General features: G+C 33.4%; 1 protein-coding gene across 18 annotated transcripts in view; it reads right to left on the reverse strand.

The window, feature by feature from the left end:
- VPS13B (vacuolar protein sorting 13 homolog B) overlaps positions 1–26,515 on the reverse strand; it is a 685,469-nt gene that overhangs the window by 535,756 nt on the left and 123,198 nt on the right. For 16 of the 18 annotated variants that reach the window (XR_005650917.1, XM_039853834.1, XM_039853836.1 and 13 more), the window contains one exon: positions 26,040–26,221. Coding sequence is in view for 17 of the 18 variants with exons in the window: in XM_039853834.1 (XP_039709768.1) it covers positions 26,040–26,221 (182 nt within the window). In the remaining variant the exon portion in view is untranslated. Of the gene's footprint in view, positions 1–2,509; positions 4,365–22,860; positions 22,935–26,039; positions 26,222–26,515 lie in introns of those variants that run through there. The other 2 variants (XM_039853849.1, XM_039853850.1) reach the window with 2 other exon arrangements.

Consider the following 26,515-nt stretch of genomic DNA (forward strand, 5'->3'; position numbering starts at 1 on the left):
ATTGCTACCCTATCTTTGTATTATTTGTATTATTATTTACTTAATAAAGAAGTAGCAGTATCTCAAGTGGCTAAGAGGAAGGATACTGGAAGGAGCACATGGGCTGACAGTCCAGCACTGCCATTTACTGTAATCAAAGGCAAGACTGTTCATCTCTTCATGCTTCAGTTTCTCCCGTGGACAACGGAGGTAACAACAACAGTACCTTCCTCTCAACACTGTTGTAAGGATTACATGACTCAATAGATATCAAGCACTTACACGAGTACCAAGCACATGGTAAGTACTAAATAAATAAATAGCTAATGCTATTAATATTTTTTTTAATTTACCCACAACTTTTTACTTTTATTTTATGAAAATTTATTTCATGAGCAAATTTTTATTCCACTATTAAGCAATAATATCTGAAATTATGGGTACAACATGTGGAATATTTTTTTTCCTAATACCCAGCAAAAGAAATAACTTTTATAATTAAAAACAAAGTTTCCAAAATACTACTTAAAATCATCTCCAATTCCAATGGTAATACTGCACCAAAAATAAACTCTTACTATGAGGGCCATCTTTTGTGAAAGACATTAAAAACTATGTGCCTCAAAAAAAATTAAAAATCCATTCAAAGGAAATGAAGACATTTAAATAATGGACATACTATGATAAGTATATTGCTAGGTATTACAAGAAAAATACACAATGCTTTCTGTAGGGAAATAGTATTAGAACACAAATAAATAATGCAATGCCATTCAATGAAAAGCTTGTTCCATTCTAGGTTCAGGGACTTAATAATCTCAATGATTCTTATTTCCATCAAACTAAATTTCTTCTAGTTTTAGCTTGTTTCTTTCATTTATGAATTAGAAAAGCCTGTTATCTTTCATAAAATCATGAAATAATCCAAGACATATTTTATTACTGCTGTCATAATTATAGTAAGAGTAACCACCAATAATCATGCTAGGCACTGCGATGAATGAAATTTATCACAATAAAACCATGAAAAATATATTATGATCCATGAAGAAACTGAAATGTTAAGAATCTACGCAACATGCCTAAGATCCCACAACTAGTAAATGGCAATGAGGAGGAGGGAGTTGTATAGGAGTAGAATTTAAACCATAGGTCCTGACTATGTTATAGTAAATTAGGAGACAGCCATGAATTGTCCTTCGACATAGTCATAAGATAACTATATCAACATTTCATTGATCAAAACATTTTTGGTACTCCTCATTTACAATTACATTTACAGCCTATAGGTTATTCTTCTGAATTGTCCTAGATGGTAAATTCTGATCACTTGAGGGTTGAGTAAATATCTGAAAGAAACAAATACCACTCAGAGTGAAGAAGAGTAGGTAAGGTGACTCAAGATCTCGACAAATCTTTATATTCAAATAGAAGGCATGGTTCTGGATACATATTCAAAATTATAGTTTCTCTCTCTGACATAGTTTTTAAAAGAAAAGGAAGTATATATTTAAAGGTAAGGTACTAATTTCCTCATGTGTCTGCTAAATTGGCTACAAAAATAATTTCAAAGAAATTTCTAAAAGCTATGACTATGGCAGTGTCTATGGATTGGAAAAATGTTGGCCAAAATGATTACTTAAAAGAGCAACCGTCATGGATACACAGTTGACCCTTAAGCAATGTGAGGATTGGTGGCGCCTACTCCCCATGCAGTTGAAAAATCTACATATAACTTCTGATTCCCAAAACTTAACTACAATAGTCCCTAGATATCCATGGGGGATTGCTTCCAGTACCCTTGCAGATACCAAAATCCACAACTGCTCAAGTCCTTTATATAAAATAGCTGGGAATAATACAGTCAGACCTCTCTGCATCTGCGGATTCCCAGCCACGAATTGAAAATACCATTTTTTTAATCCCCATACTGAGGATACAGAAGGCTGACTATATATTTATTGGGGAAAAAAATCCCCATATAAACGAATCCTCACAGTTCAAACCTGTGTTGTTAAAGGTCAACAGTATAACAGTATAAGTTTTGTCTGCAGTGTAACAGAATAAGCTTCAAAGGCATTCTTTAGAGTACAGACATCAAAGCCTGTGTCCAGCATTTAAAAAACTAACATTCTTCTCATTTTAGAATTTTCTTCATTTTTCGTCCTCTTCAAGTAGCTTATCTAAAACCTGCTCAGTATTTTTTATTTTCTAATGTGTGATCAGCACTACTACTCAAAATTCTGACTAGTAAAGAATAAAATTAAGAAGAGTTTCTCAGTTCTTCCTGGTGAATCTTTTGATTTGGAATCTGTCCAAAATCATGTTAGTTCATTCACCAATGGACTAAAGATTCAGGCTCAAACTATAAATGCATATTCCCTAGGTGTCCAGTATGACTCATAACTTTTCTTATTTTAATCAAACATTTGCTTTCTAATTTTATTAGTTTTACTCCAAAGCACATTTTAACCTCTTATACTTCTTCCTGGTCCTAGAGATTCACTTTATATGAATAACGACTGGCCGATTCAGAAATAATACCTAGTTTAATGTGCATATATTTTCCATTCCTTCCTCCATGACATCAATACAAAAAAACAGAAATGAATCAACATGAAATACCAGTTAATATATCTCTGATGAAACTATCAAACCATCAATAATTATACTTTGCATAAGGCAATGACATGTATTTGTTATGACTCATAGTGGTTAGAAACAGATATCCAACTTAGGCTAGTTTAAACAAAAAGCTGGGATTAATTTGCTTATAGAATACAAAAAAGGGTTGAAACACAGTGATAAGGGGGGAGGGGGTTGGTCTCGCAAGGAATTGGTACCAGTTTCAAATGACTCCAGAACTCCATTTCCTTGTCTCTTTATGTCACTCTAATTCTCTTCAGAACTGATTCCTCACCATGGCAGGAAACGATAACTTCCCAATTCCTACACTTGATGTCTTCTACAAAAAGTAATTTCATTTTCTCTATTTCCAAGCTCAAAATCCCAAAAACAGATTCTGACACAATTTGAGATTGTGGACTTTTAACTTACAGATGAGCACCACGACTGACTCAGCTTGAGTAAGGCACCTACCCCCAGTCAAATGGCAATAGCAAATAAAAGAGCATATCCAGCTTGGCCCCTGCTGCATTTTGGATTTACATGAAAACATGGCAGCTATCCCTTAGGGGTAATCTCAACCTCCACTTTACTTAAAGCAAACCTATAGGCTTAATGGGACATGTGATACAGAGAGGTTCCTCAAAATGCTTGAATCTGATTCACTGATGATGGTTCAACAAAACTGAAACATAATGGTGACCATCATGCTATTGCTGCTATTCAACCGCAGGTTCAGCAATATGCAAACCAGTTCAACAGGTGGAATTCAAGGGCATTCTCATAATTCTGCCTAATATTCCCATTGACAAATCTTGTTATAATTTACTGACCCTTGGGCTGGTGTCAATGGCCTAGCTGTTTGGTTTGCTACTTAGAAAACTACAAACTGGCAAATTAAAAACTAAAGATTAGGGGTCACAAATTACAGAAAAAAAACTACAGAAAAACAATCACAACTGAACATATCATCTGGGTTACTCATGCTGATGCCCACAGCAGGGGCCCTTTCTCTGATGAGAACAGCTGGAATTAACCTGCACCACCCAGGTTGCCATCACTGCTGCCTGCATCCATCATTGTATCAAACATGGCAAAACATCCACTATCATAGAGTGGGCATTAAGCAAAATATTCTTTCTGATGCAGAAGTTACCACAGTATTGCCAACTCATGACTACCAAAAAGTCAACCATTTTATAAGGTGGTAATGAAAGCCATACTGCACTAGGCATTGCCAAAGCATCCCTATCCAGCTTACTCACAGCAAACTCACTACATCAGACCTTTAACCCCCTAATTCCCATTCAGTCTGATCAGATAACTCTGACCACACCAATATGGCCATCAAAATTAAGCAATTAAGATATTTTTGGCTTTTGAGGCCATTTACCAGCTAACAATGGTGTACCTCCAATTATAAAGAGCATATGACAGGTCAAAATAGTTGATGGACATTTCATGCTCCCTACCTAATCCATAGACATCTAATATTGTTGAGCACTGGAATGACCTCCTGATAAACCAACTCAAAAAGATTCTGACTCTACCTCCCTCACCTTCTTTTGGTCCACATAACTCAGTAAGGTAGTGTGGTCACTAAATACAGCTGTTTTTTTTTTTTTTAAATAAATTTACTTATTTAAATTATAAATGCGGCTGTCTTAACAAAGGGTTCATCTCCTCTTGGCCACGTCCAGGGTAATGATCAGGTAAGAAGGCACTGGGAATCATAAAGACCAGGGGTCAGCAAACATTTCCTGTAAAGGGCCAGAGAGTAAAGATTTTAGGCTTTGGAGCTACATATGATCTCAGTCACATTCTTCTTCTTTTTAACCATTTAAAATTGTTTAAAAAAAAAAAAAACCATTGTTAGATTGTGGGCTATACAAGAACAGGCCACAAGCCAAATTTGGCCTGGGAGCTTTAGTTTGCCCATCCCTGGTATACACATATTTTGAAATCTCAGGATTCTACCCGGACCATTACTGCACAGGATGCTTCTTATTTTCCCCTAACATCAGTCTCAAGGAAACCTAAAGGGTATACCTTCCAGGTAGCAGCCTAGCCAAATAAAACCTAGGCTTCCAACTGAATTGTAGTCCAGTCACTACGATTCTATTATTGGATTGATATGGTCCCAGAATGAACAAACATTTTATAAAAAGGGCCAGGTTGTAAGTGTTTCAGCTTTGTGAGTCACAGGCTCTCTACTGCAACTACTTAAATCCAGCACTGAACTGTGACAGCAGCCACAGACAATTAAGTAAACAAATGGGTATCAATAGATTTGGCTCAAAGCAAGCTTAGCTGCTAGTAAGATTAGTAGCTTTCTTTTTCTGTTTTATTTGCTTCGGTAATAGTAACCGTTCTATTTCTATCCTGGAAGGATTTGCATAGTAAAGGCATCAACACATATCTTTTATAATAGTAAAGTTCATAAGCTTTGTATTTGTGTTCTTTAGTATTCTGAGATTCAACAATATAATACTAAGAATAAAGGACATAAAAACACCCACATATACTATAGCTGAAAAGTACAAACTAAAAACTATACATTCCCAATTTGATTCAAATCAAAACTATCTATGGAATACCTAATATGTGATAAGCCACATGGCCAGAGATCTAAAAGTATACTACCTCATCTAATCCTCCAAATCACCTTCTGAGGCACTATCATTACCAGATATAAATATTACAGTTTAAACACAGTTTCCTTGAGCATGTTACTAAATGCTTCTGTGCCCCAGTTTCCTCATCTAGAAAAAAGGAATAATTGTATACCTAAAAAAGAGCTATTCTAAGAATTAAAGGGATTAACACATATAAAGCACTTATATGTTTACAATTATAGCAGCAGCAGCAGCAGTAGTAGTAGTAGTATACATGGACGATTACATTTTAATAAACTTGCCAAGTGATCCCTTATCATTGTTTTGGTCACTTACTTAAATGAGGAAAAAAAAAAAGTAAATAGCAAGTTTTGTGTCAATTTTGCCCCAAAATTAATTCCAGTACAGTATAAAAGAGATAAAAAGTCCTGAAACAGAAGAGAGTTTGGAGTATATTAAGAATAGAAGGGATACCAATGTGACTTAAACACAGTGAACAAGTACCGCATAAGATTTGCCCCATCAGGCATTCAAATTTTCCTAAAATGATACATGAAAAAAATCTTAGAATAAAGGGATTGGTTGCTGTCTACCTAAAACTCACTCCCCTTTCTTAGTTACTAACAGAATTCCAACTTTGTTCAGGGTAGAAATGTATCTGGCTAAAATTACTCACCTAACTAGAATAAAAAGAGATATTTGTTACATAATATAAACATTGTTTTAAGAACTGTGAAGGAAAGATTTAACAGCAAGCCTAAGGCTGCTATCCTTAGGAAGGCTCTCTCGGAAAGCTGGCCCTTCACCAGCAGCATCTGGAACATGGCCTGCCTCCCTTCTCTAACCGATAAGAGTAGTGTACTGTGCTTAGACTTTTGTGCAAATACACACACACACACACACACACACACACACACACACACCCAATTCTTAAGAACCAATAGAATGTGTAAACTATTTACATTCAGAATGGTCACCAAAAAAAAGCAGACATACAAACACGTATCATCTTTAGACATTCTCCAAAAATATATACTAGTTGCTTGGGATATAGCAGGGGACTAAAAGAGACATGGTACCTGTCCTCACGAAACCTATTTTCCACTTAAAAAAGGATCCTCTGAGAAAGTGACATTTGGGCTCAACTCTGAAAGACAATTTTATATAAATAGGTGAAATAGAGGGAGAAGAGCATTGCAGAAAGATGGAATCGCTTGAGAAAAGCCCTAAGACAAAAAGAAATATAGCTCTTTTGAGAAGCTGAAAGGTTAATGGAGTACAGGGCCAGATTTGGGTCTTTATCCTACAACTAATAGAAAGTCAATGAAAGGTGAGTGCAGTGATCATATATGAATTTTTCAAAGCTCATTCTGGTACATGGTAAACGATGGATTGGAAGGGGAAAAAGAAATGGAGTTGTTCTGGAATGAAAGAAGATGGATGTATTGTTAAAGTACTTAAATTTCATAATACTTGGTGACTGATTACTATGGGTACCTGATTAAAACAGAAAAAAAGTATCAATTACTATACTCAATCCTATTTTGGTGGAGACACTTTTAACAAATGATTAAAAATGAGTTAAAATGAAGATTATCTGAAGTCCAGAACTTGTACTACTTAATATCTGATTAAGTAAAAATCACATGAATATGCTAATTTTTTCATAAAATCTATGAAACAAAAAGTATGGCGTTTTAAATAGGCACAAAATGAAAAGTACAAAACTATAAACTATAGTAGATCTCTCTTCTCTTAGAGTTACACATTCCAAGACCCTCAATGGATGCCTGAAACCATGGAGAGTACCAACTCCTTTATATATTATGTTTTTTTCTATATATACATACCTCTGATAGTTTTATTTATAAATTATGTACAATAAGAGATTAACAACTAAAAATAAAGCAATTATAACATAATGTAATATAGGTTGTATGAACGTGGTTCTCTTTCAAAATATTTTATTGTACTATATTCACCTTTTCACTTAAAAAGAGCACTTTACAGCTTCTTTTTGGCATATCTGAATTGCCAACATGATTACTGTTGCACTTTGGTCATTGTAAAGTAAAATAAAGGTTACTTGAACACAAGCACTGCGAAACCTCAACAGTCGTTTTGGTAACCCAGAGAGCTACAAAGTGACTAGAATGCAGGTAGAATATAGAGCATGAATACACATAACAAAAGGGATGAATCATGTCTCAGGCAGGACACAGCAGGATGACACAAGATTTCATCATGCTACTCAGAACAGTGTGCAATTTAAAACTTACAAATTATTTCTAGAATTTTCCATTCAATATTTTTGGACCACATCTGACTGCAGGTAACTGAAACTGCAGAAAGTAAAACCACAGATAAGAACAGACTACTGTATACCAGGGGTCAGCAAAGTTTTTTCTGATAAAGGGTCAGATAGTATGTGTTTTTGGATTTGTGGGCCATATAGTCTCCGTTGCAACTACTCAACCCTGTCATGGTTGGACAAAAGCAACCACAGACAATATTTAAAAGAACAAGTATGGTTATGTTCCAACACAATTTCATTTATAAAACAAGCAGTGAGTCAGATTTGCTGACCCCTGATCTAGAGAATGGGAAAAAAATGCAAAAGCCAAGAAAAGTGGTCAGATCAGATACCTGTCCAATAAGAAATAATGAAGTAGGAATCCTAGCAGGCAAATATAATATAATCAATAATTACCTTGAAAAGAAAAAAAGACAGTAAAATGGGCAGTCAGCAGGTAGATGCCTTCAAATACATTTGGAAACATTTAGTAAAAAACACCACATCCACAGAGTTGGTATTAAGGAAAATGCCACATCCAGAATCTATGGCAATCTGGAAAGGGAACTCATCATCTTAGTCTTCGATGAGACAGAAAATGTGGCACAACAGAAGAAACAGGCATCCAGTAACTAAAATGGCAGTTCAACATAGCAGTTTGGTCAACTCAAAAAGTTCAATCAACAGAGCTAAGGCAAATGGTCAAAACAGGGTTAACTGCAAAGCTCAGTAAATGCTCCTGATTCACTGGGATGTGTATTCCTTAAAGCATCCCCAGATTAATGACAGGATAGCACCCAGACCCTGAGGCAGGGCTGAAAAAAGAGGCAGAGATCAAGTGGTTCTATCTGTAGAGAAGAGTATGGTGGGTGTGGAATAACAAGCAGGCTCTTAGAGAACTGAAGAATTACTAAAAAGTAACTATTCCTATGAGGCACATAGACAAAAGCAGGTTAGGTCAGATAGGGAAGAAATTATTAGCTATTTTAATAAGTTCTGTTTTCCATTTTACAAATAAACCAAACATCACATGAAATTTTCTAATGTTTTCCCCTCACACTTGAATAAATTTTATTAAGATGGTGAACAATGCTGTTTCTAATTACTAATAAAAATTTTTGTCAGAGGACTATTATTTACTTTTGACATTAAAATCTGGAGTAAATGTTATTGTATTTAATAATTAAAACCAATGGCTTACTGCATTTATTTAAATTGAATATTTACAATAAATTTTTTATCCAGTTATCATGATTAAGTAGTAGTAACTGAAAGACACTTCATAAGACATGAATGTCTAAACAATACAATCTATTACAGCACTCTGGATTTTGTCAGAAACTTCAGAACAAAAATAACTACAATATAGAATGATGTGTGTAATCAAAGATTAAATATTATATTTCCCAAGTAGACTGAAAATTCTTTCGAAACAGGGTCCAAATCTAGCACTTAATAGGTTCTAAATACCTGTTGAACTGAGCTGACATATTAATCACAGTGATACCACAAAGGAGAAAATAACTCTGCTTGGGTGAATGAGAGAAATAGCCACATACAAAAATCTAATGCTAATACTAAATACTAACATTATTGTGACATTTCAAGTAGGAAAGAGGTAATTAGCAACTCTTCCCTTTTTTTTTTTTTTTTTTGGCAAAGGCAAGAAAAAGTGAAGAGCGTGGTATGCGGAGTTTGATTCAGCCAGGTGAGAAATGAGGGAGAAATGAGGCTGTGGAGGGCCCAGGTCCTAAAGGGCCATCCATGCTAGGAGTCTTTTAAGTTTATCCTGAGGGAAATGGGGAGCCCCTGAGAATTCATGAGGAAAGGAGTTATGGAGTCACTCTTGTCTTCTTGGTACAGAGTTCAGGAAGGCTGAGCCCAAAGGTGCTTGAGTAGTCAGAAAAGGGAAAGTGGAGGCTAAATCCAGTCTTGGCAGGAGCATCATCCAAGAGATGAAGGGTTTCCAGGAAAAAGAAAAGAGCATGACGAGGCCACCTCCCCAAAAGTCTTCCAATCCCAAACCACTAACTAGTTCCAGCTCCAATCCCACCACCACGGTCTGCTGTGGTTTTGCCAAGAGGCCCTGCGCAACACGATGCAATGTTACTCAACTTGTTCAGTACTTTATTGAACCAAGGCCCTAACAGGTAACTCATCAGAGCCTATAAGCACACCTCTTCCCATATTCTGAGATTCAGAATCCAGAGGTGACTATCTTTGTTTTCACTGCTCTTATGGCATTTCCTCTTGAATATTTCCAAATCTTAAAATGTAAAGATTTTGTCTGCACAGTCAGACATACATATGCTCCTGCTGCAGGCTGTCATGCTTACTAAAATGCTTCCACACAGCGTCTTCTGTGCACATGTGTATGCATGGCACTGTGCATCCCCTGTTATCCACTCGTCCATCCATTTGTTCATCCACCTGTCCATTCGTGAAAAGATAGCAGTAAGTTCTGACTAGTCAGGTCCCAGGGTTCTCAAACTCTTCCAAATAAATCAAAGAGGAGAAAAGACTCCCAAATTCATTTAACAAGGCCAGCATTACCTTCATACTAAAGCCAGATAAGGACACTACGGAAAACTACAGACCAAAATTCCAGATGAATACAGATGCAAATATTCCCAATAAAATACTAGCAAACCAAATTCAGCAGCACATTCACCATGATCAAGTGGGATTTATCCCTAAGATAGAAAAATGATTCAAAATACACGAATCAATAAATGTGATACATCACATTAATAGAATGAAAAAAAATATGATCATCTCAATAAACACAGAAAATGCATTTGACCAAATTCAACCTCCATTCATGATAAACATTTTCAACAAATTAGATGTAGAAGGAACGTACCTCAACATAATAAAGTTCATACATAACAACCCACAGCTAATATAATCAATGGTGAAAGGTTGAAAGCTTTTTCTCCAAGATCAGGAACAAGAAAATGATGCCCACTCTCACCACTCGTTTTCAACATAATACTAATAGGCCTAGCCAGAGCGAGCAGGCAAGGAAAAGAAACAAAAGGCGTCAGAATCGGAAAGATAGATGTCAAACTGTTTCTATTTACAGATGACATTTTATATATAGAAAATCCTTGATTTTCTTTTACTTCTATTCATTGAATTCAATAAAGTTCCAGGAAACAAATTTAACATTAAAAAATCAGTAGCATTTCTATACACTAATTACAAATTATCTGAAATAATAATAAAGAAAACGATCCCATATACAATAGCAACCAAACCAATACGATACTAATAAATATTTAACCAAGGAAGTAAAAGATCACTACACTGAAAACTACAGGACATTGATGAAAGAAGTCAAGGAAGACAAATGGAAAGATAACCGTGTTCTCACAGACTGAAAGAAATATTATTGTTAAAATGTCCATACTACCCAAAGCCTCTATAGATTCAATGCAATCCCTACTAAAATTCCACTGGCATTTACAGACATGGGAAAAAATTCTAAAATTTATATGTGACTATCAAAGACCTTGAATGGCCAAAGCAATCCTGAGAAAAAAAGAATAAAATGCGAGGCATCACAATTCCTGATATTAAGCTATATTATAAAATAATCAAAACAGAATGGTAGTGGCATAAAAACAGACACACAGACCAATGAAACAGAACTGAGAGCCCAGAAATAAACCCATGCATATACAGTCAACCAATATTTGACAAAGAGCCAAGAATACTCAATGAAAAAAGATAGTCTCTCCAATAAACGATGCTAGGAAAATCAGATATTCACATGTAAAAGAATGAAATCAAGCCCCTATCTTACAACATTCACAAAAATTAACTCAAAATGGATTAAAGACTTACATGTAAGACCTGACACCATAAAATTCCTAGAAGAAAATATGGGGCTGTGGGGAAGCCCCTTGACATTGGTTCTTGAAAACGATTTTCTGGATGTGACACCAAAAACACAAACAACAAAATAAACAAACGAGACTTCATCAAACTAAAAACCTTCTGCACAGCAAAAGAAACAATCAACAAAATGAAAAGGTGACCTACAGAATGAAGAAAAATATTTGTAAGTCATCTATCTGATAGGAGGTTTAATATTCAAAATATATAAAGAACTCATAGAACTCAATGGCAGAAATACAAATAATCCAATTAAAAAATAAGCAAAGAAGCTGAATAGACATTTTTTCAAAAAAAAATATACGAATGGCCAAAAAGTGCATGAAAAAATGTTCAACATCATTAATCATTAGGAAAATGCAAATCAAAACCACAAAGACCTATCACCTCATACCTGTTGGAAAGACTATCGTCAAATAGAAAGAGACAATAAATGCTGGCAAGGATATGAAGAAAATAAATGCTGTGCAGTATTGCTGGGAATGTAAATTGGTACAGCCACTACAGAAAACAGCATGAAGGTTCCTCAAAAAACTTAGAAATGGAACTACCATATGATCCAGCAATTCTGTTTCTTGGTATATATTCAAAAAAACCACAATCATGATGTCAAAGAGATATCTGTTCCTCCATTTCAATGCAGCACTATTTACAATAGCCAAGACATAAGAATAACCTAAATGTCCAACAACAGACAGACGGATAAAGAAAATGTGATATATATGCATATGTGTATAAGCATACAAACAATGGAATACTATTTAGCCATTAAGAAAATAAAAAGGAAAATCCTGTCATTTGTGACATGAATGGATTTTGAGGGCATTATTCTGAGTGAAATAAGTCAGAGAAAAACAAATACTGTTTGATGTTACTTATATGTAGAATCTGGAAAAAACTCATAGAAAAAAAGATCAGATTTGTGGTTACCAGAGGCAGGTTATGGGGATTGGGGAAATTAAAGAAAGATGGTCAAAAGGTACAACATTTCAGTTACAAGATAAATACTATTGGGAATATAACATATAACACAGTTAACACTGCTGTATGGTATATCTAAAAGTTGCCAAGAGAGTAAATCCTAAAAGTTCCCATCACAAGGAAAAAAAATTTTTTTTTCATATCAACAGGAGGCAATGGATATTACCTAAACTTATTGTGATAAGTTTGCAGTATATGCAAGTCATTATGCTGCACACCTTAAACTTATACAGTGCTGTATGTCAATTTTATCTCAAAAGAAAACTTAAATAAGTAAATAAATGAGACAATAACTATACTAGCATATTAATTAACAGAAAAAGTCTTACAGCTCTCATTCAACCTGAACTTTTACACATTATATGAGGATATCTCTAAAATTACCTTTTATGGTAAAGTTAGTCATTTGTGCATCTGCTAACAAAAGATGCTCATGTAATTCTCTCTGTGGCAATGGCTTCCCCACCTCACAATCAAGGCAACAAGGATGAGAATAAGGGTAAGAATCAGCCGACTTGCAGGAAGTAGAGATGTCTGGATAATAAGCTCCTACAACGAAGCACCACCTCCTGTCCATTAGTTACTCGTCACTCAAGACAGTTCTCACATATATCTTTAAGTTCCTAATCCGAAAAATACCATCCTTATAGGAAAGACATTCAAGCACTAAATTTTGTTTTTAAGCTCTTATGACATGTAAGTTTATATTTCAACCACCAGACATTCAATTTCCAAACACAGTTTCAGTAATGCTCTGTGTCTAACATAATGGCAGTAAGTGTGAATAAATAATATGTGTACACACAAACAGCACAAAAGTAACTTGAGATCTGATCCAGTGAAATCCAATGGTGGCCAAGATGGAAATACGTTAAGAATAATGTACAGTGCTACAGAAGTTTACCCTAAGGGAACATAGCTCAATGGAAGATAAATTTCAGAACACTGGGGACAATAAAAGAATTCTGTGACAGAAGGATTAGACGTGAGGCACAGGGAATTATTTGTAGTGTAAAACGAGCTATTCTGTTTTGGAAAATTACTCATAGGATAGGGAATGCTGATTCCCAAAACATATGTGTACAAGTGAGGTTAAAGGAAATAAGATTCTGGTGAAGCATTCATCTACCCTCTTCTCTTTATTCACTTAAACACAGAACACATCCATCTGATTTATTACTCAGGATTTTGCTCACATTCAGAAACCATTTAGCACATTCCTGTTTCTTTAAACTCACAGAAAAACGAATGATTATGTGGTTATTCATTTCTTAATAATTATCACATTCACTGTAAATGAGCTGAGTCTCAATAACTGCATAAATTCAAGTGAAAAGGAATCATTAAATTCAATAAACATGAAAATTTATATAAGGGCCTTTAAAAGTCATGAGATTTACAAAATAAGGTCTTTTTACTCCAATTTAAATATCAAGAATATATTTTTCTGGTAGTTTCTACTGGTAGATCTTAATGCAAATCTAACTCAACTCATTTTTATTTTTATATAAAGATAAACTTATTGTCAATGCCTCTATCTGAAAATTTTATAACAGCTCAAAAATACATATTTTAGAACCTACTGAAGATGTTTTTCAGATGTGGTAAAAATGTAGTTTGAAAACAGAAGAATAGAAAAAGCACATCACTATGCCTCAATCTTTTTCCTAAATGGTTAAAGAACTAGTCAACAACTCCAAAATGTTTTTTATATGCACACCTGGGAAGAATACTGAATCCGTAACTTTGCTCAGAGTTACACTGATGTGGTTTTAGACCAGATGTTTAAATGCTACAGTATGTACATTTTCTTCCCTTCTAAGGCAGAAGTAAAGTAAGAGGAATATTTGACTTCACTCCACAAGAGACCTATTTAATAGTTTGGCGGTTATGTAAGTAAAGGTAGCTTGGCTAAGTCAGTGTTGACGACATACAGAACGACATGATCCTAATGAGTTGGAAAATATTGGCTCTCATGAGAATAGACCAGATGCTACTGAGCTGAGAAAGCTACTGTATTATTGAATTTCATTTTTATGAGGTAAAATTTATTATTCAACCATTAAGGTATCCCACATGAAATCTTACATAAAATACTTTTACGGTTACATTCTGGAAAGTAGATTTTTATTTTAACATTAAGACATCACTTAAATGAGGGATTCAAATATCCATTTGATCACCTTCAGCATAGATTTTAAAGTCTGTAAGTAATTTCCCTGCAAATACCAGATTAATGAAACTAGGCTATCAACAAAACAATGAACTACCTGAATAAAGAAAAAGCGGTAGCAAATCCTTGTTTTTCTGAGCAAACAAAAACCATGTGTGACTTCGTATTTTATCTTCTAGCAAAATAAATAAGGTTAAGATTTTTATGATTTGAGTGCCATCAGAAACATGAATAGCAAAAATATGTAATTCAGTAATGCCAATTAATAATTTAGTTCAAACTTTAACATCTCTATTTTAATTTACAATATACTTCAGTTTCCTATATTTGCTATTCTTTCATCACATAATTTCCAATAGAGTACCAAACTTTATCTTAGTCCATTTCTGGTCTCGTTTACCAGAAAGGTAGTTTGACGTCGCACAAATACTAGTAACAGAACAATCCAAAGTCCTGGCTTTGAAAACCGCGTAATCTGTGAATATGTGAGATATTGGAAAAAAAACAAAAACAAAAACAAAAAAACAGTGAATTGTTCTGAACATAAATTTTCACATATGTAACACAGAATGTATAACCTGCCCAACATCAATATTACTGTGAAGTCAGTGAAATTAGAAAAATGAAAAAACATCAACCTAAAATAGCTGAGTCTAATCAGATTATTCAAGTAAGTTTTATGATATCCAGTCTCTACATTATTAGGCTCACTAGAGGAAAAATGATTAGTACACAGTTGTAAAGTATGTGAAAAGAAGGTAAAAGGATAGGGTTTCATATATCTATTATCCCACTGCATTGCAACATCCAATTCTAGGTCTGTTGCCCCACTCATCTTTGGAATATCTAGCAGAACAGCGAATATGTGATTCATCATAGCTTTCTGTGAGCCTGGGGTGCCCTCTCATTAGCAGCTATATTAAAGGGGCACAATGCACAGTTGCTTCAATAAATCCAAACAACTAGATCTAACCAATGTCTTGAATTTTGTTCTCTCATGAAATTCATTATTCTCTTTACTTTCTTGTCTTACTCTTTCAATTTACTTTGCCCTGCATCGTCTCAGCAAAAACACTGGATCACCAAGACAGGGGTTATCTCAGTCTCCAAGAACCTCATACACCAGAACCACTTAAATAGGTAATATGTATGATTCCAGCAGGATTCTACATCCAGGATAAGAACAAAACAACTCCACAGACACCACTATATTTGGCACTCACAAGAACCCTGAGTAGATATGAAAATATTATCACTATTTTACAGATGAGAAAGTTAACTGAACCTTGGTGAAACAAACTGACCTTCTTTTAGATATATAACTAGTTACTGAAAGGATTTCCACACTACAACTCAGTACTTGCTCCTTAATTTCAATAGTTGAAAAATAAAAATACTCTTAATACTTGACAGAGATAGTAAGATATTCACTATACCAACATCAATATGTGGCACATAGATTAATAAAATTCAATGGACAAAATTAAATCTAAGCATTAGCAAAGAATTTTCATATTACTTAATATTTTTTAATTTTATTCTGATTTTGCAAGAGCTGAAGAAAAATTCACCATTGCAACTTTAAAGAACATATAATTCAATATTCATATAAACTGAATTCATAAAATCCATATTCTCTTAAAGTCTCTTACATAAACGCATTCGCAAAATAGAAACTAAAAACTGATTCAAGACAGGATAAAGGGAGTCAAATACATGGTGACAAAAAGAAATCTAACTATGGGAGGTGAACACACAGTATAAATATACATATGCCTTACTGTTAAAGTGTACAGCTGAAACTTATTGGATTTCGTTAATGTTAACATAAAAAATTAATTAAAAAATAAAATAAAATAAAATCTGATTCAACAAAAATTATCTCATTTTTGTGACATAAGAGAGTTTGTAAAAGAAAACTTATTTTCAAAAAAACATTTTTTCTTCTAAATTCATAAAACAGGAATTTTATAGTTTTGATGCTTGAAATTAAATTTGATATTGCATAGTTGAAGCACCATTATTAATCCAACATTTAGGATGAGAAGACTGAGGAATAAAGTTTTTGCATTTTTGTTTTAAGGCCCAATGAAATCCAACTAATGTTACTTGATTTTATATTACACAGAACTACTTGAGAGCTTTGGTTATTAAAAGGAAAAAAATAATGTTAAATAAAGTTTTTTTTAAATAATCAAGTTAATAAAACAGTGAAATAATTCTGTACCTGTAAACCAAGAATAAAAGATTGTTCTATAACTGGTTTTCTTTGTATAAGAATGCAGCATGAATAGGACATATATAAAACTTAACTATCAAACTAATATATTTCCTTTGAATGACAAAACTATATTATTTCACAACCTGATATTGGTAACTCTTCACTAAGAGAGCTGTGTTACAATCAGGGAATCAATAACCATGTTTACATACATATCAAGATTTCAGAATAAACATTTTTCACATTTAAAATTTTCCAGAAATCTTACACTTTACATGTACATGTATTTTGCCAGTGACCTTGTGCCATTCCCCTGCCATTTCTTCTAAAACAGTATAATAATAAATATAAGCATGCCCTGGAGATAGTGCAGGTTGAGTTCTAAACCACTGCAATAAAGTGAATATCATAATAAAGCAAGTCAGATGAATTTTTTTATTTCCCAGAGAATATAAAAGTTATGTTCACTCCATACTGTAGCCTTTTAAGTGCGTGATAGTACTGTCTTTGAAAAAACAATGCACATACCTTAATTTAAAAGTATTTTATTGCTAAACAATGCTAGCCATCATCTGAGCCTTCAGCAAGTTGAAATCTTTTTGCTGGTGGAGGGTCTTGCTTCAATGTTAATGGATGCTAACTGACAAGGATGGTGGTTGCTGAAGGCTGGGGTGGCTGTGGCAATTTCTTAAAATAAGACAACAATGAAGTTTGCCACATCAATTGTCACTTCCTTTCAAAAACGATTTCTCTGTAGCATCTGATGCTGTTTGATAGCAGTTTATCCAAAGAACTTTTTTCAAAATCGGAGTCAAATCTCTGAAACCCTGCCACTGCTTTATCAACTAAGTTTATGTAATGTTCTAAGTCATTTTTGTCATTTCAACAATCTTCACAGCATCTTCATTAGGAGTAGATTCCATCTCATAAAACCACTTTCTTTACTCATACATAAGGAGCACCTCCTTATCTGTTAAAGTTTCATGAGACTGGAGCAATTCAGTCACATTTTTAGGCTCCACTTATAATTCTAGTTCTTTTATTTTTTGCACCACATCTGCAGTTATTGCCTCCACTGAAGTTTTGAAACCCTCCAAGTCATCCATGAGAATTAGAATCAACTTCTTCCAAACTCCTGTTAATGTCGATATTTTGACCTCTTCCCAGAATTATGAATGTTCTTAATGGTATCTAGAATGGTGACTCTTTCTCATATTTTCAATTTACTTTGGCCAGATCCATCAGAGGAATCACTATCTATGGCAGCTACAGCCTTACGAACTGTAAATAATAAGACTTGGAAGTTGAAATTACTCTTTGATCCATGAACTAAAAAGTAGATGTTGTGCTAGCAGGCATGAAAACAACATTAATCTCATTGTACATTTCCATCAGAGCTCCTGGGTGACCAGGGCATTGCCAATGAGCAGCAATATCTTAAAGGGAATCTTTTTTCCTGAGCAGGAGGTCTCAACAGTGGGCTTAAAATATTCAGTAAATAATGTTGTAAATACATGTGCTGTCATCCAGGCTTTGCTGTTCCATTTAGAGAGAACAGACAGAGTACATTTAGCATAATTCCTACGGGCCTTGAATTTTCAGAATGCTAAATGAGTTTGGCTTCAACTTAAAGTCATCAACTGCATTAGCCCCTAACAAGAGAGCCTGCATGTTCTTTGAAGCCAAGCATAGATGTCCTGCTCTAGCTATGAAAGTCCTAGATGGCATCTTCTTCTAATACAAGGCTGTTTCACCTACGCTGAAAATGTGTTGTTTAGCGTAGCCATCTTCATTAATTATCTTAACTAAATCTTCTGGTTAACTTGCTTCAGATTTACATCAGCAGTTGGCTGCTTCACATTGCACTTTTATATCTTATGGAGATGGTTTCCTTCCTTAAACCTCATGAACCAACTTCTGCTAGCTTCGAATTTGTCTTCTGCAGTTCTCACAACCTTCATACAACTGAAAAGAGTTAGGGCCTTGCTCTGGATTCAACTTGGCTTAAGGGAATGTTGTGGGTGGTTTGATCTATCTAGTCTACTAAAACTTTCTCCATATCAGCAATAAGGTTATGTCACTTTCTTATCATTCTTGTGTTCATCGAAGTAGCACTTTCAATTTCCTTCAAGCACTTTACTCTACATTCACAACTTGGCTGATTGGTATAAGAGGCCTATCTGTCAGCCTGTCTTGGCTTTCTATATGCCTTCCTCACTAAGCATAACCATCTCTAGCTTCTGATTTAAAGTGAGAGACATGTAATTCTTCCATTCACTTGAATGCTTAGAGGCCATTGTAGGGTTATTAATTGGCCTGATTACAACATTGTAATTAGAGAGGAAAGGGAGAAATACAGAGAATGGCCAGTCAGTCACGCAGTCAGAACATATGCAACACTTATCGATTAAGTGTGCCATCTTATATGAATGCAGTTTATGATGCCCCAAAACAATTAAAATATAACATCAAAGATCACTGATCACAGATCACCGTAACAAATATAAGAATGAAAAAGTCTAAAATATTACAAGAATTCCCAAAATATGACAGAGACACAAAGTGAGAAAATGTCGTTGGGAAAATGGCACTGACATACTTGCTTGACACAGGGTTGCCACAAACATTCAATATGTAAAAAAATGCAGTATCTGTGGAGCACAATAAAGTTGGGCGCAATAAAACAAGATATTACTTGCTGCATTTTCTTGCTTAGAAATTTTAAATTTTGAAAAGAATGTCATTATTTATTATCATATTATTTTACTTCTTTCTTTGGAAAGATACTAGATTTTCTCTTTTTGTTATTCAGGGATTTCTTACTCATGTCCTCTCATTTCCCAAAACCCAAATTCTAAGAAGTGTTTACACAGAATTTTAATACCTACTATCACCAAGAAAAAAATTACAACAGTAATTGTATTTACTAATAATGTCCACCTTTCATGTTTATAAATATAATAAACATTATTATAAATATAATAATTCTCTTACTATATTACATGCATTCCATTTGATCCTATTTTATTCTTCTCAAATTGAGTAGTAACCAACAAAGTTGATTTCAAACCCCAGTAATAAGTCACAGTTTGCAATTAATGAAACAGAAAATAGAAATAATTATAAATAATTTTTCCTAAAAATGCCAAAAAAGAGTAAAAGTTCAGTTCAAACAGTACAGTGTTGTTTTTGTGGTAGTAGATTTAATACATATAAAAATTTCTTATTGCAAGCAAGCAGAACATGTTGCAGAACAGTCATGGAGAAAGCAAAGATAAAAAGAAAAAGGAAGAAATTAATCTAAAATGTCGGCATCACTGTAAGTGTTGGCCTTGGGAATTAAGCTGCATAATAAGAGCAGAAAGGATTTTGTGATATAAAAAAGTCTGATCAAGAAATAGGATTAACAACAAAAAAAGAAACAAACCATTTTTAAATGATAACAAGGTCCAATGTAAAGATGTACTTGAGGCTCCAATAGAGGAAAAAGTTAGGCAGAAGGTGACCATCAGGAAAGTGAAAGACAACCCACGAATTGCAGAAAATGTTTATAAACCATTTATCTGATAAGGGCTTACATTTACAATAACGAATTCTCACAACTCATAATAAAAGGACAAACAGGCCAAATAAAAATGAATAAAAGTACTACTACTCTTAATTTTTTTCTATTAGGAAGAGAATTATCATATGGCCCAGCAATCCCTCTTCTGGGTATCTACCCAAAAAAATTTGAAAATGTTTATCCATAAAGATATATACACCCCAATGTTCATTGCAGCATTATTCATAGTGGCCAAGATATGGAAACAAGAGTGTCTTTCAATAGATGATTATCTGGATAAAGAAGATGTGGTACATATATACAATAAAATATTACTCGGCCACAGAAAAGATGAAATATTGCCATTTATGACAACATGGATGGATTTTGAAATTATCATAAGTGAAATAATTCAGACAGAAAAAGTTAAGAATCCTATGATTTCATTCATATGTGAAACAGAAAGCAACAAACAAAACTCACAGACACAGACAACTGTTCAGTCATTACCAGAAGGAGATGGGGAAGGTGGGAAAGAAGATAAGGATAAAGGGGGTCAAATATACAGTGACAAAAGGAGATTTGACTTCAGGTGGTAAATACAATGCAATATATGGATGATGTATTATTGAACTGTACACTTGAAAACTATATAACTTTATTAACCAATGTCACTCCAATAAATTTAATTTTTAAAAACTGAACAAAGGACTTAAACAGACATTTTCCACAGAAGACATATAAATAACCAATAAACACAGGAAAAGATGCTCAACATCATTAGCCATGAGGGAAATGCAAATCAGAACTACAATGAGACACAACTTCACATCCAGATGGCTAAAATCAAAAAGACAGATAAAAGAAGTATGGTGAGGATGTGGGAAAATTGGAACCCTCATATACTGCAGGTGAGAATATATAACAGTACAACTGCTTTGGAAAACAGTCTGGCAATTCCTCAAAAGGTTAAATATAGAGTTACCATATGATCCCACAGTTCTACACACAGATATATATCCAAGAGAAATATGAGTATATTCCACTCCAAAACTTGTACAGAAATGTTCATAGCAGCATTATTTATAACTGTCAAAAGTAGAAGTGATTAATGGATGAGCAAAATGTGAAATATACATACAATGGAATGTTACTCAACAATAAAAAGTGAAGTACTAATACATATTACAAAATGGATGAACTTCGAAAATAGTCTGCTATAAGTGAAATAATTTGGTCACAAAGACTATATTTTAATGTCCAGAACAGGCAAATTCATAAAGACAAAAAGCAAATGTATGCCTAGGGCAGGGGGATAGGAGACTTAGGCAGTGATGGCTAAAGAATGTGGGACTTCTTTTTGGAATAATGAATTATTTCTAAAATTGATTGTGGTGACTGATACAGAACTCTGAATACACTACAAGCTTAATACTGTGTAGCTAAAACAGGTGAATGTATGGTATGTGAGTTTCATCTCAATAAAGCTATTTTAAGAAGAAAAATAGATCAGATAGAAAGAATAGGAAGTAGAAGAGAAACAAAGGTAAAACATTTCTGGCATGGGGAAGGAGGGAAACTTGGGCAAAGGCATGAATTTGGAAAATAATGTAATTTTTTTGAAGGCCAAAGAGACTATTAGTGTCAAATCTAAAGGAAAAGACTGGTTTTGACTTCTGTTAAAGAACTAGCTATCAAAGAAAAGAGGATAATGTATGAGATTATCAAATCAAGTTATGTTCAATAAAGATAAAGGGAAAATCCACTAAGGTGAAGGATAAGAGAAAAATGGACACTGTGTTAGCGACAACCAATAATAAGACAACGAGAAGAAGGCAGGCTAGAGGCACAAAATTATGATAGAAGGTGAGGCAGGAACATTAAAGAGAAGTGCGTGGCTTACAGTCAACTGTAGAATAGAAGAATAATGGTTCTTCTCAGACATATTATCAGAATATAACTCTGAAAGATCCAAGAATGTACAGAGCCTGCATAATAACTTCATTAATGTAGTAAATGAGAACTAGCTATAATGTAAAGCAAAGGATCACATTCTGAAACCAAATATATTAAACAAAATTTAACAGTGCTGAGTATTGTCTACTGGCAGCCCACAGATGCAAGATAATAAAATGCTAAAACATTATGCTTTAAATATATACTTCCTACATCTTAAGATAAAAATTTTGGAGACACAATACTAAAAGCACTCTACTAAAAATAAAATGAACAGAATAAGTCTTTGGGAGAGCAAAAAAAGACATTAGAAACTGGGCATCTGGAAATCTGGCTTTTCGAAATTATTTTAGCTGATCCTTTTATTTCACCTATTATAAATTTTATAGCTGCTTTATTTAATAAAAATAAAATTCCTTGACAAAGAGGTGAAACATCCTAACATCATTCCATTTTCTTCAATTCACCTAATCTGCAAAAATTAGTTCCACTAATTTTAGGTTTCTCAATGATAAAATATCAGATTAGGAATCACATAATCTGTGGTTATTTGTCTGATTTATTTTTTAATACCTGTGACTACGTTCTGTTAGGACAGTATCTTTCCAGAATAAATTTTTTTTCATAGCACAATCCATTTGATAAATCTAGAGAAAGAAATAGGAAATTAGTTTGGTGAGGAAAAAAATTATAAAAATAATTAACACCACCACCTGCTTATTAATATAAATTTTGGGGCTATCTAAGCCAGTAGACAAAAACAAAAATTTTTAAATAAAAAAAGGTAGATTAAAATTGTGAGACAATAAACCAAAAAAACTCTGGAGAGATCACAGGAAACATAAGTTTAACAAATAAACAAAAATAAATTAGATAATTTCATAATGATGTTCTTGTCAATAAAAGCCTCACTATAGACCTTAAGTGTAAGTACCTAAAAGAAAAGATTTTTACATAGTAAGTAACCCCACATAAAATAATGGCTGTATGAATAGCAATTACATAATGTCTTAGTCCATTTGGGCAGCTGTAACAAAATACCACAAAATGAGTAGCTTATAAACAACAGAAATTTATTTCTCACAGTTCTGGTAGCTGGAAGTCAAAGATCAGGGTGCCAACAGGGTCAGGTTCTGGTGAGAACCTCTTCCGGGTTGCAGACTGCTGACTTCTCATTGTGTCTCACATGGTATAAAGTGGAAAGAAATTTTCTAGCCTCTTATTAGGATATTAATCTTTTTAATGAGGACTTCACTCTCATAATCGAATCACCTCCCAAACGCCCCTAAGACCATTACCATGAGCACTAGAATCCCAGCATGTGAATTTTGGGGAGACACAAACATTCAGACCACAGCACATAACTAGTCTACTTTCATATTAATCAATTTAAAAAGTTTTTTGAATGAGAAATTCATCTAACATAAAATTCATCCTTTTAAAGTATACAATTAAGTGGAAATTAGCATATTCACAAGCATGAAAACATCACCTCTAACTCCAGAACGTTTTTATTACCCCCAAAGAAACTCATGCCCCATTAATTGTCATTCCTCATTCCTCCTCCTCCCCACACGCTGGCAACCATTAATCTACTTTCTGTCCCTATGGATTTGCCTATTCTAAGCATTTCATATAAATGGAATCATAGTGTGTGTGACCTTTTGCACCTGGCTGCTTCCACTTAGCATACTGTTTTCAAGGTTCATCAATATTATAGCATTTATCAATACTTCATTCTTTTTAATGTCTGAATAATATTCCATTGTACAGATATAAAACATTCTGTTTATCCATTCATCAGTTAAGAGACATTTGTGTTGTTTCCACCTTCTGACTATTAAGAATAATACTCTGATCTCTTTTACATGTGAAATCTAAAAAGGCCAAATTCACAGCAGAGAGTAGAACAGTGGTTACCAGGAGCAAGGTGGTAGGGAGAAATGAAAGATGTCAGTCAATACAAAGGTACAGTTGTGTAGGATAAATAAGTTCTAAAGATCTAATGTGTAGCATGGTGACTATAGTTAATAATACTGTATTATATACTGGAAATTTGCTAAAAGTAGATTTCAACTGTTCTCACGACAGGAAAAAATGGTAAATATGTGAGGAGATCTATATGTTAATTGGTTTGACTACAGTAATCATTTCACTATGCATATCAAAACTTCCATGTTGCACACCTTAAATATATAAATTTATTTTAAAAATAAACACACAAAAAAAGAAAAAGAATAATGTTGTGAACATTCACATACAAGATTTTGTGCAAACATATGTTTTCAATTCTTGGTTATATATTTAGGAGTAAAATTACTGGGTCATATAGTAACTCTACATACCAAATTGTTTTCCAAAGCAGAATCAGTTATTAAGTTAATAATTCAATAGGAATATACAAATTCCAAATAATTAGAAAGAGAAAAATAGCTTTTTTTTAAAGTAGCCAAGCTATAACAGTACAAAAGGAAACAAAACAGTAAGATAATAGAAGTCAAAAAAGAACAATCACACTAATATAAATAGACTAAATTTAATACCAAAGAGCAGATTATAAAATGATCTAAAATATTCGGTTATATGCTATTTCTAAAATATATACCTAAAGCATAAAAACAGACAAATTTTAAATAAAAGCATGCAAAAGGAGTACAGGCAAGTATCAACCAAAAGAAAACTAATTGTAATTGTGTGAATATAAGAAAAAATAATTTTAAATCAAAAGACTGTCTGAGAGATCATTCGCTACATTAATAAAATAATCAATTCAAAAAATATTTATAAATATGTGGGGTAAGTGTTTATACACAAACTAAAATTTGCAGACAGAATTTGGAGAATTCAAAGCCCTTTCATAATAAGCCCCAAGAACTTCTAGGCTAATAAAACATTTCTCTTGTCATTCTTTATAGAATTCTACAACCTGACACAAACAACTACAAATTTTACATTCGCCAAAATAAAAAGACTCTAATTGTAATGCATTTTTTAGAATTTACAATATATTTCCCATAGTAAAATCTGAAATTAAAATCTTCAAAAGCATCACATAAAGAAAAAAAAGTTTTAATAGAAAAATGCAGAAGATAAAAACTGTTATAATTTTAAGCATTATTACACTTAGTAAATAAAAATATATCCTTCTTTGAAAATTACTCCTGTGTTACTGATAAAAGTAATTATTTTGAATTGAAACACCTAAAAAAAGCAAGATTTCTGTAAGGTTTTTGTCTACATGTAAAGGGAACAACAACATGAAGATATCTCCTATACTGGCATCAGAGCAAATTTTTTATTTTTAGTAGTTCACTCATGGTAAAATTTTTTCACACAAAACAGATAATTCACTTACCAACTCTTAGAGTATTATGATCAATAATTTTATTCCACTTTACCAGCATAATCAAGCATATTACTATTTTTATTCTTGACTAGATTATCATTTCAAACATACACATTGATCCCCTCAAAAGTTACCCATGTACAGCCAAAGAGTCAACTGTACAAGGATTTGGCGAAAAATAATCTCTTGAAGATATAAAATATATCCAGAAATTGGTTACGGGGAATAAAACTGAATAGCTTAACTCATATCCTGTATTTTACACAGGAACTATAAATACCCACTTTCAAGAAATATACTACAAAATTTAAGTTTAGTATGTTATCCATATGGATTTGAATCATAAAATATTAGTCACCATTAATAGAAATTTTCCATATACTTGTCAAGAAGATTGTGCTCTTACCTATAGTTTGGAAAACTTCATTCATCAACGCTTCATTCACTATTGAAGAGCTGACATTTCCAATATGAGACCAACTTTCATATATTGCTTGCAAGAGAAGTGTCTGGGCTCTTGTAGATTGAATTGTGAGATTTGGAAGTTCAAATATACCTTCACTTATAGCAATCTGAGATCTTTTGGTCCTGCATAAGAAAACAGAAAGAATCACAATATAGTAAATAGCAACAATATATAAAATGAATTCGGATGCCAGGGAAGAAAATACATAAATTAGAAATATTTTAAAATAGAATTATCAAATAGATGTGCAATTCTACTAACTTTAAGCTTCACTACTTCAGAAACTCTTACACTACTAAAAAGTAAAAACACAAACTAGAATGTCCATACACACACATTAATACACATATATTGTGCTCAAGCAATTATTTTTTAAACATTAATCATCAGATATGACAATGAAAATAATACTAGTT

Source organism: Pteropus medius, unplaced genomic scaffold, assembly GCF_902729225.1.
Source record: "Pteropus medius unplaced genomic scaffold, Ma_sr-lr_union100, whole genome shotgun sequence".
NCBI lineage: Eukaryota > Metazoa > Chordata > Mammalia > Chiroptera > Pteropodidae > Pteropus > Pteropus medius.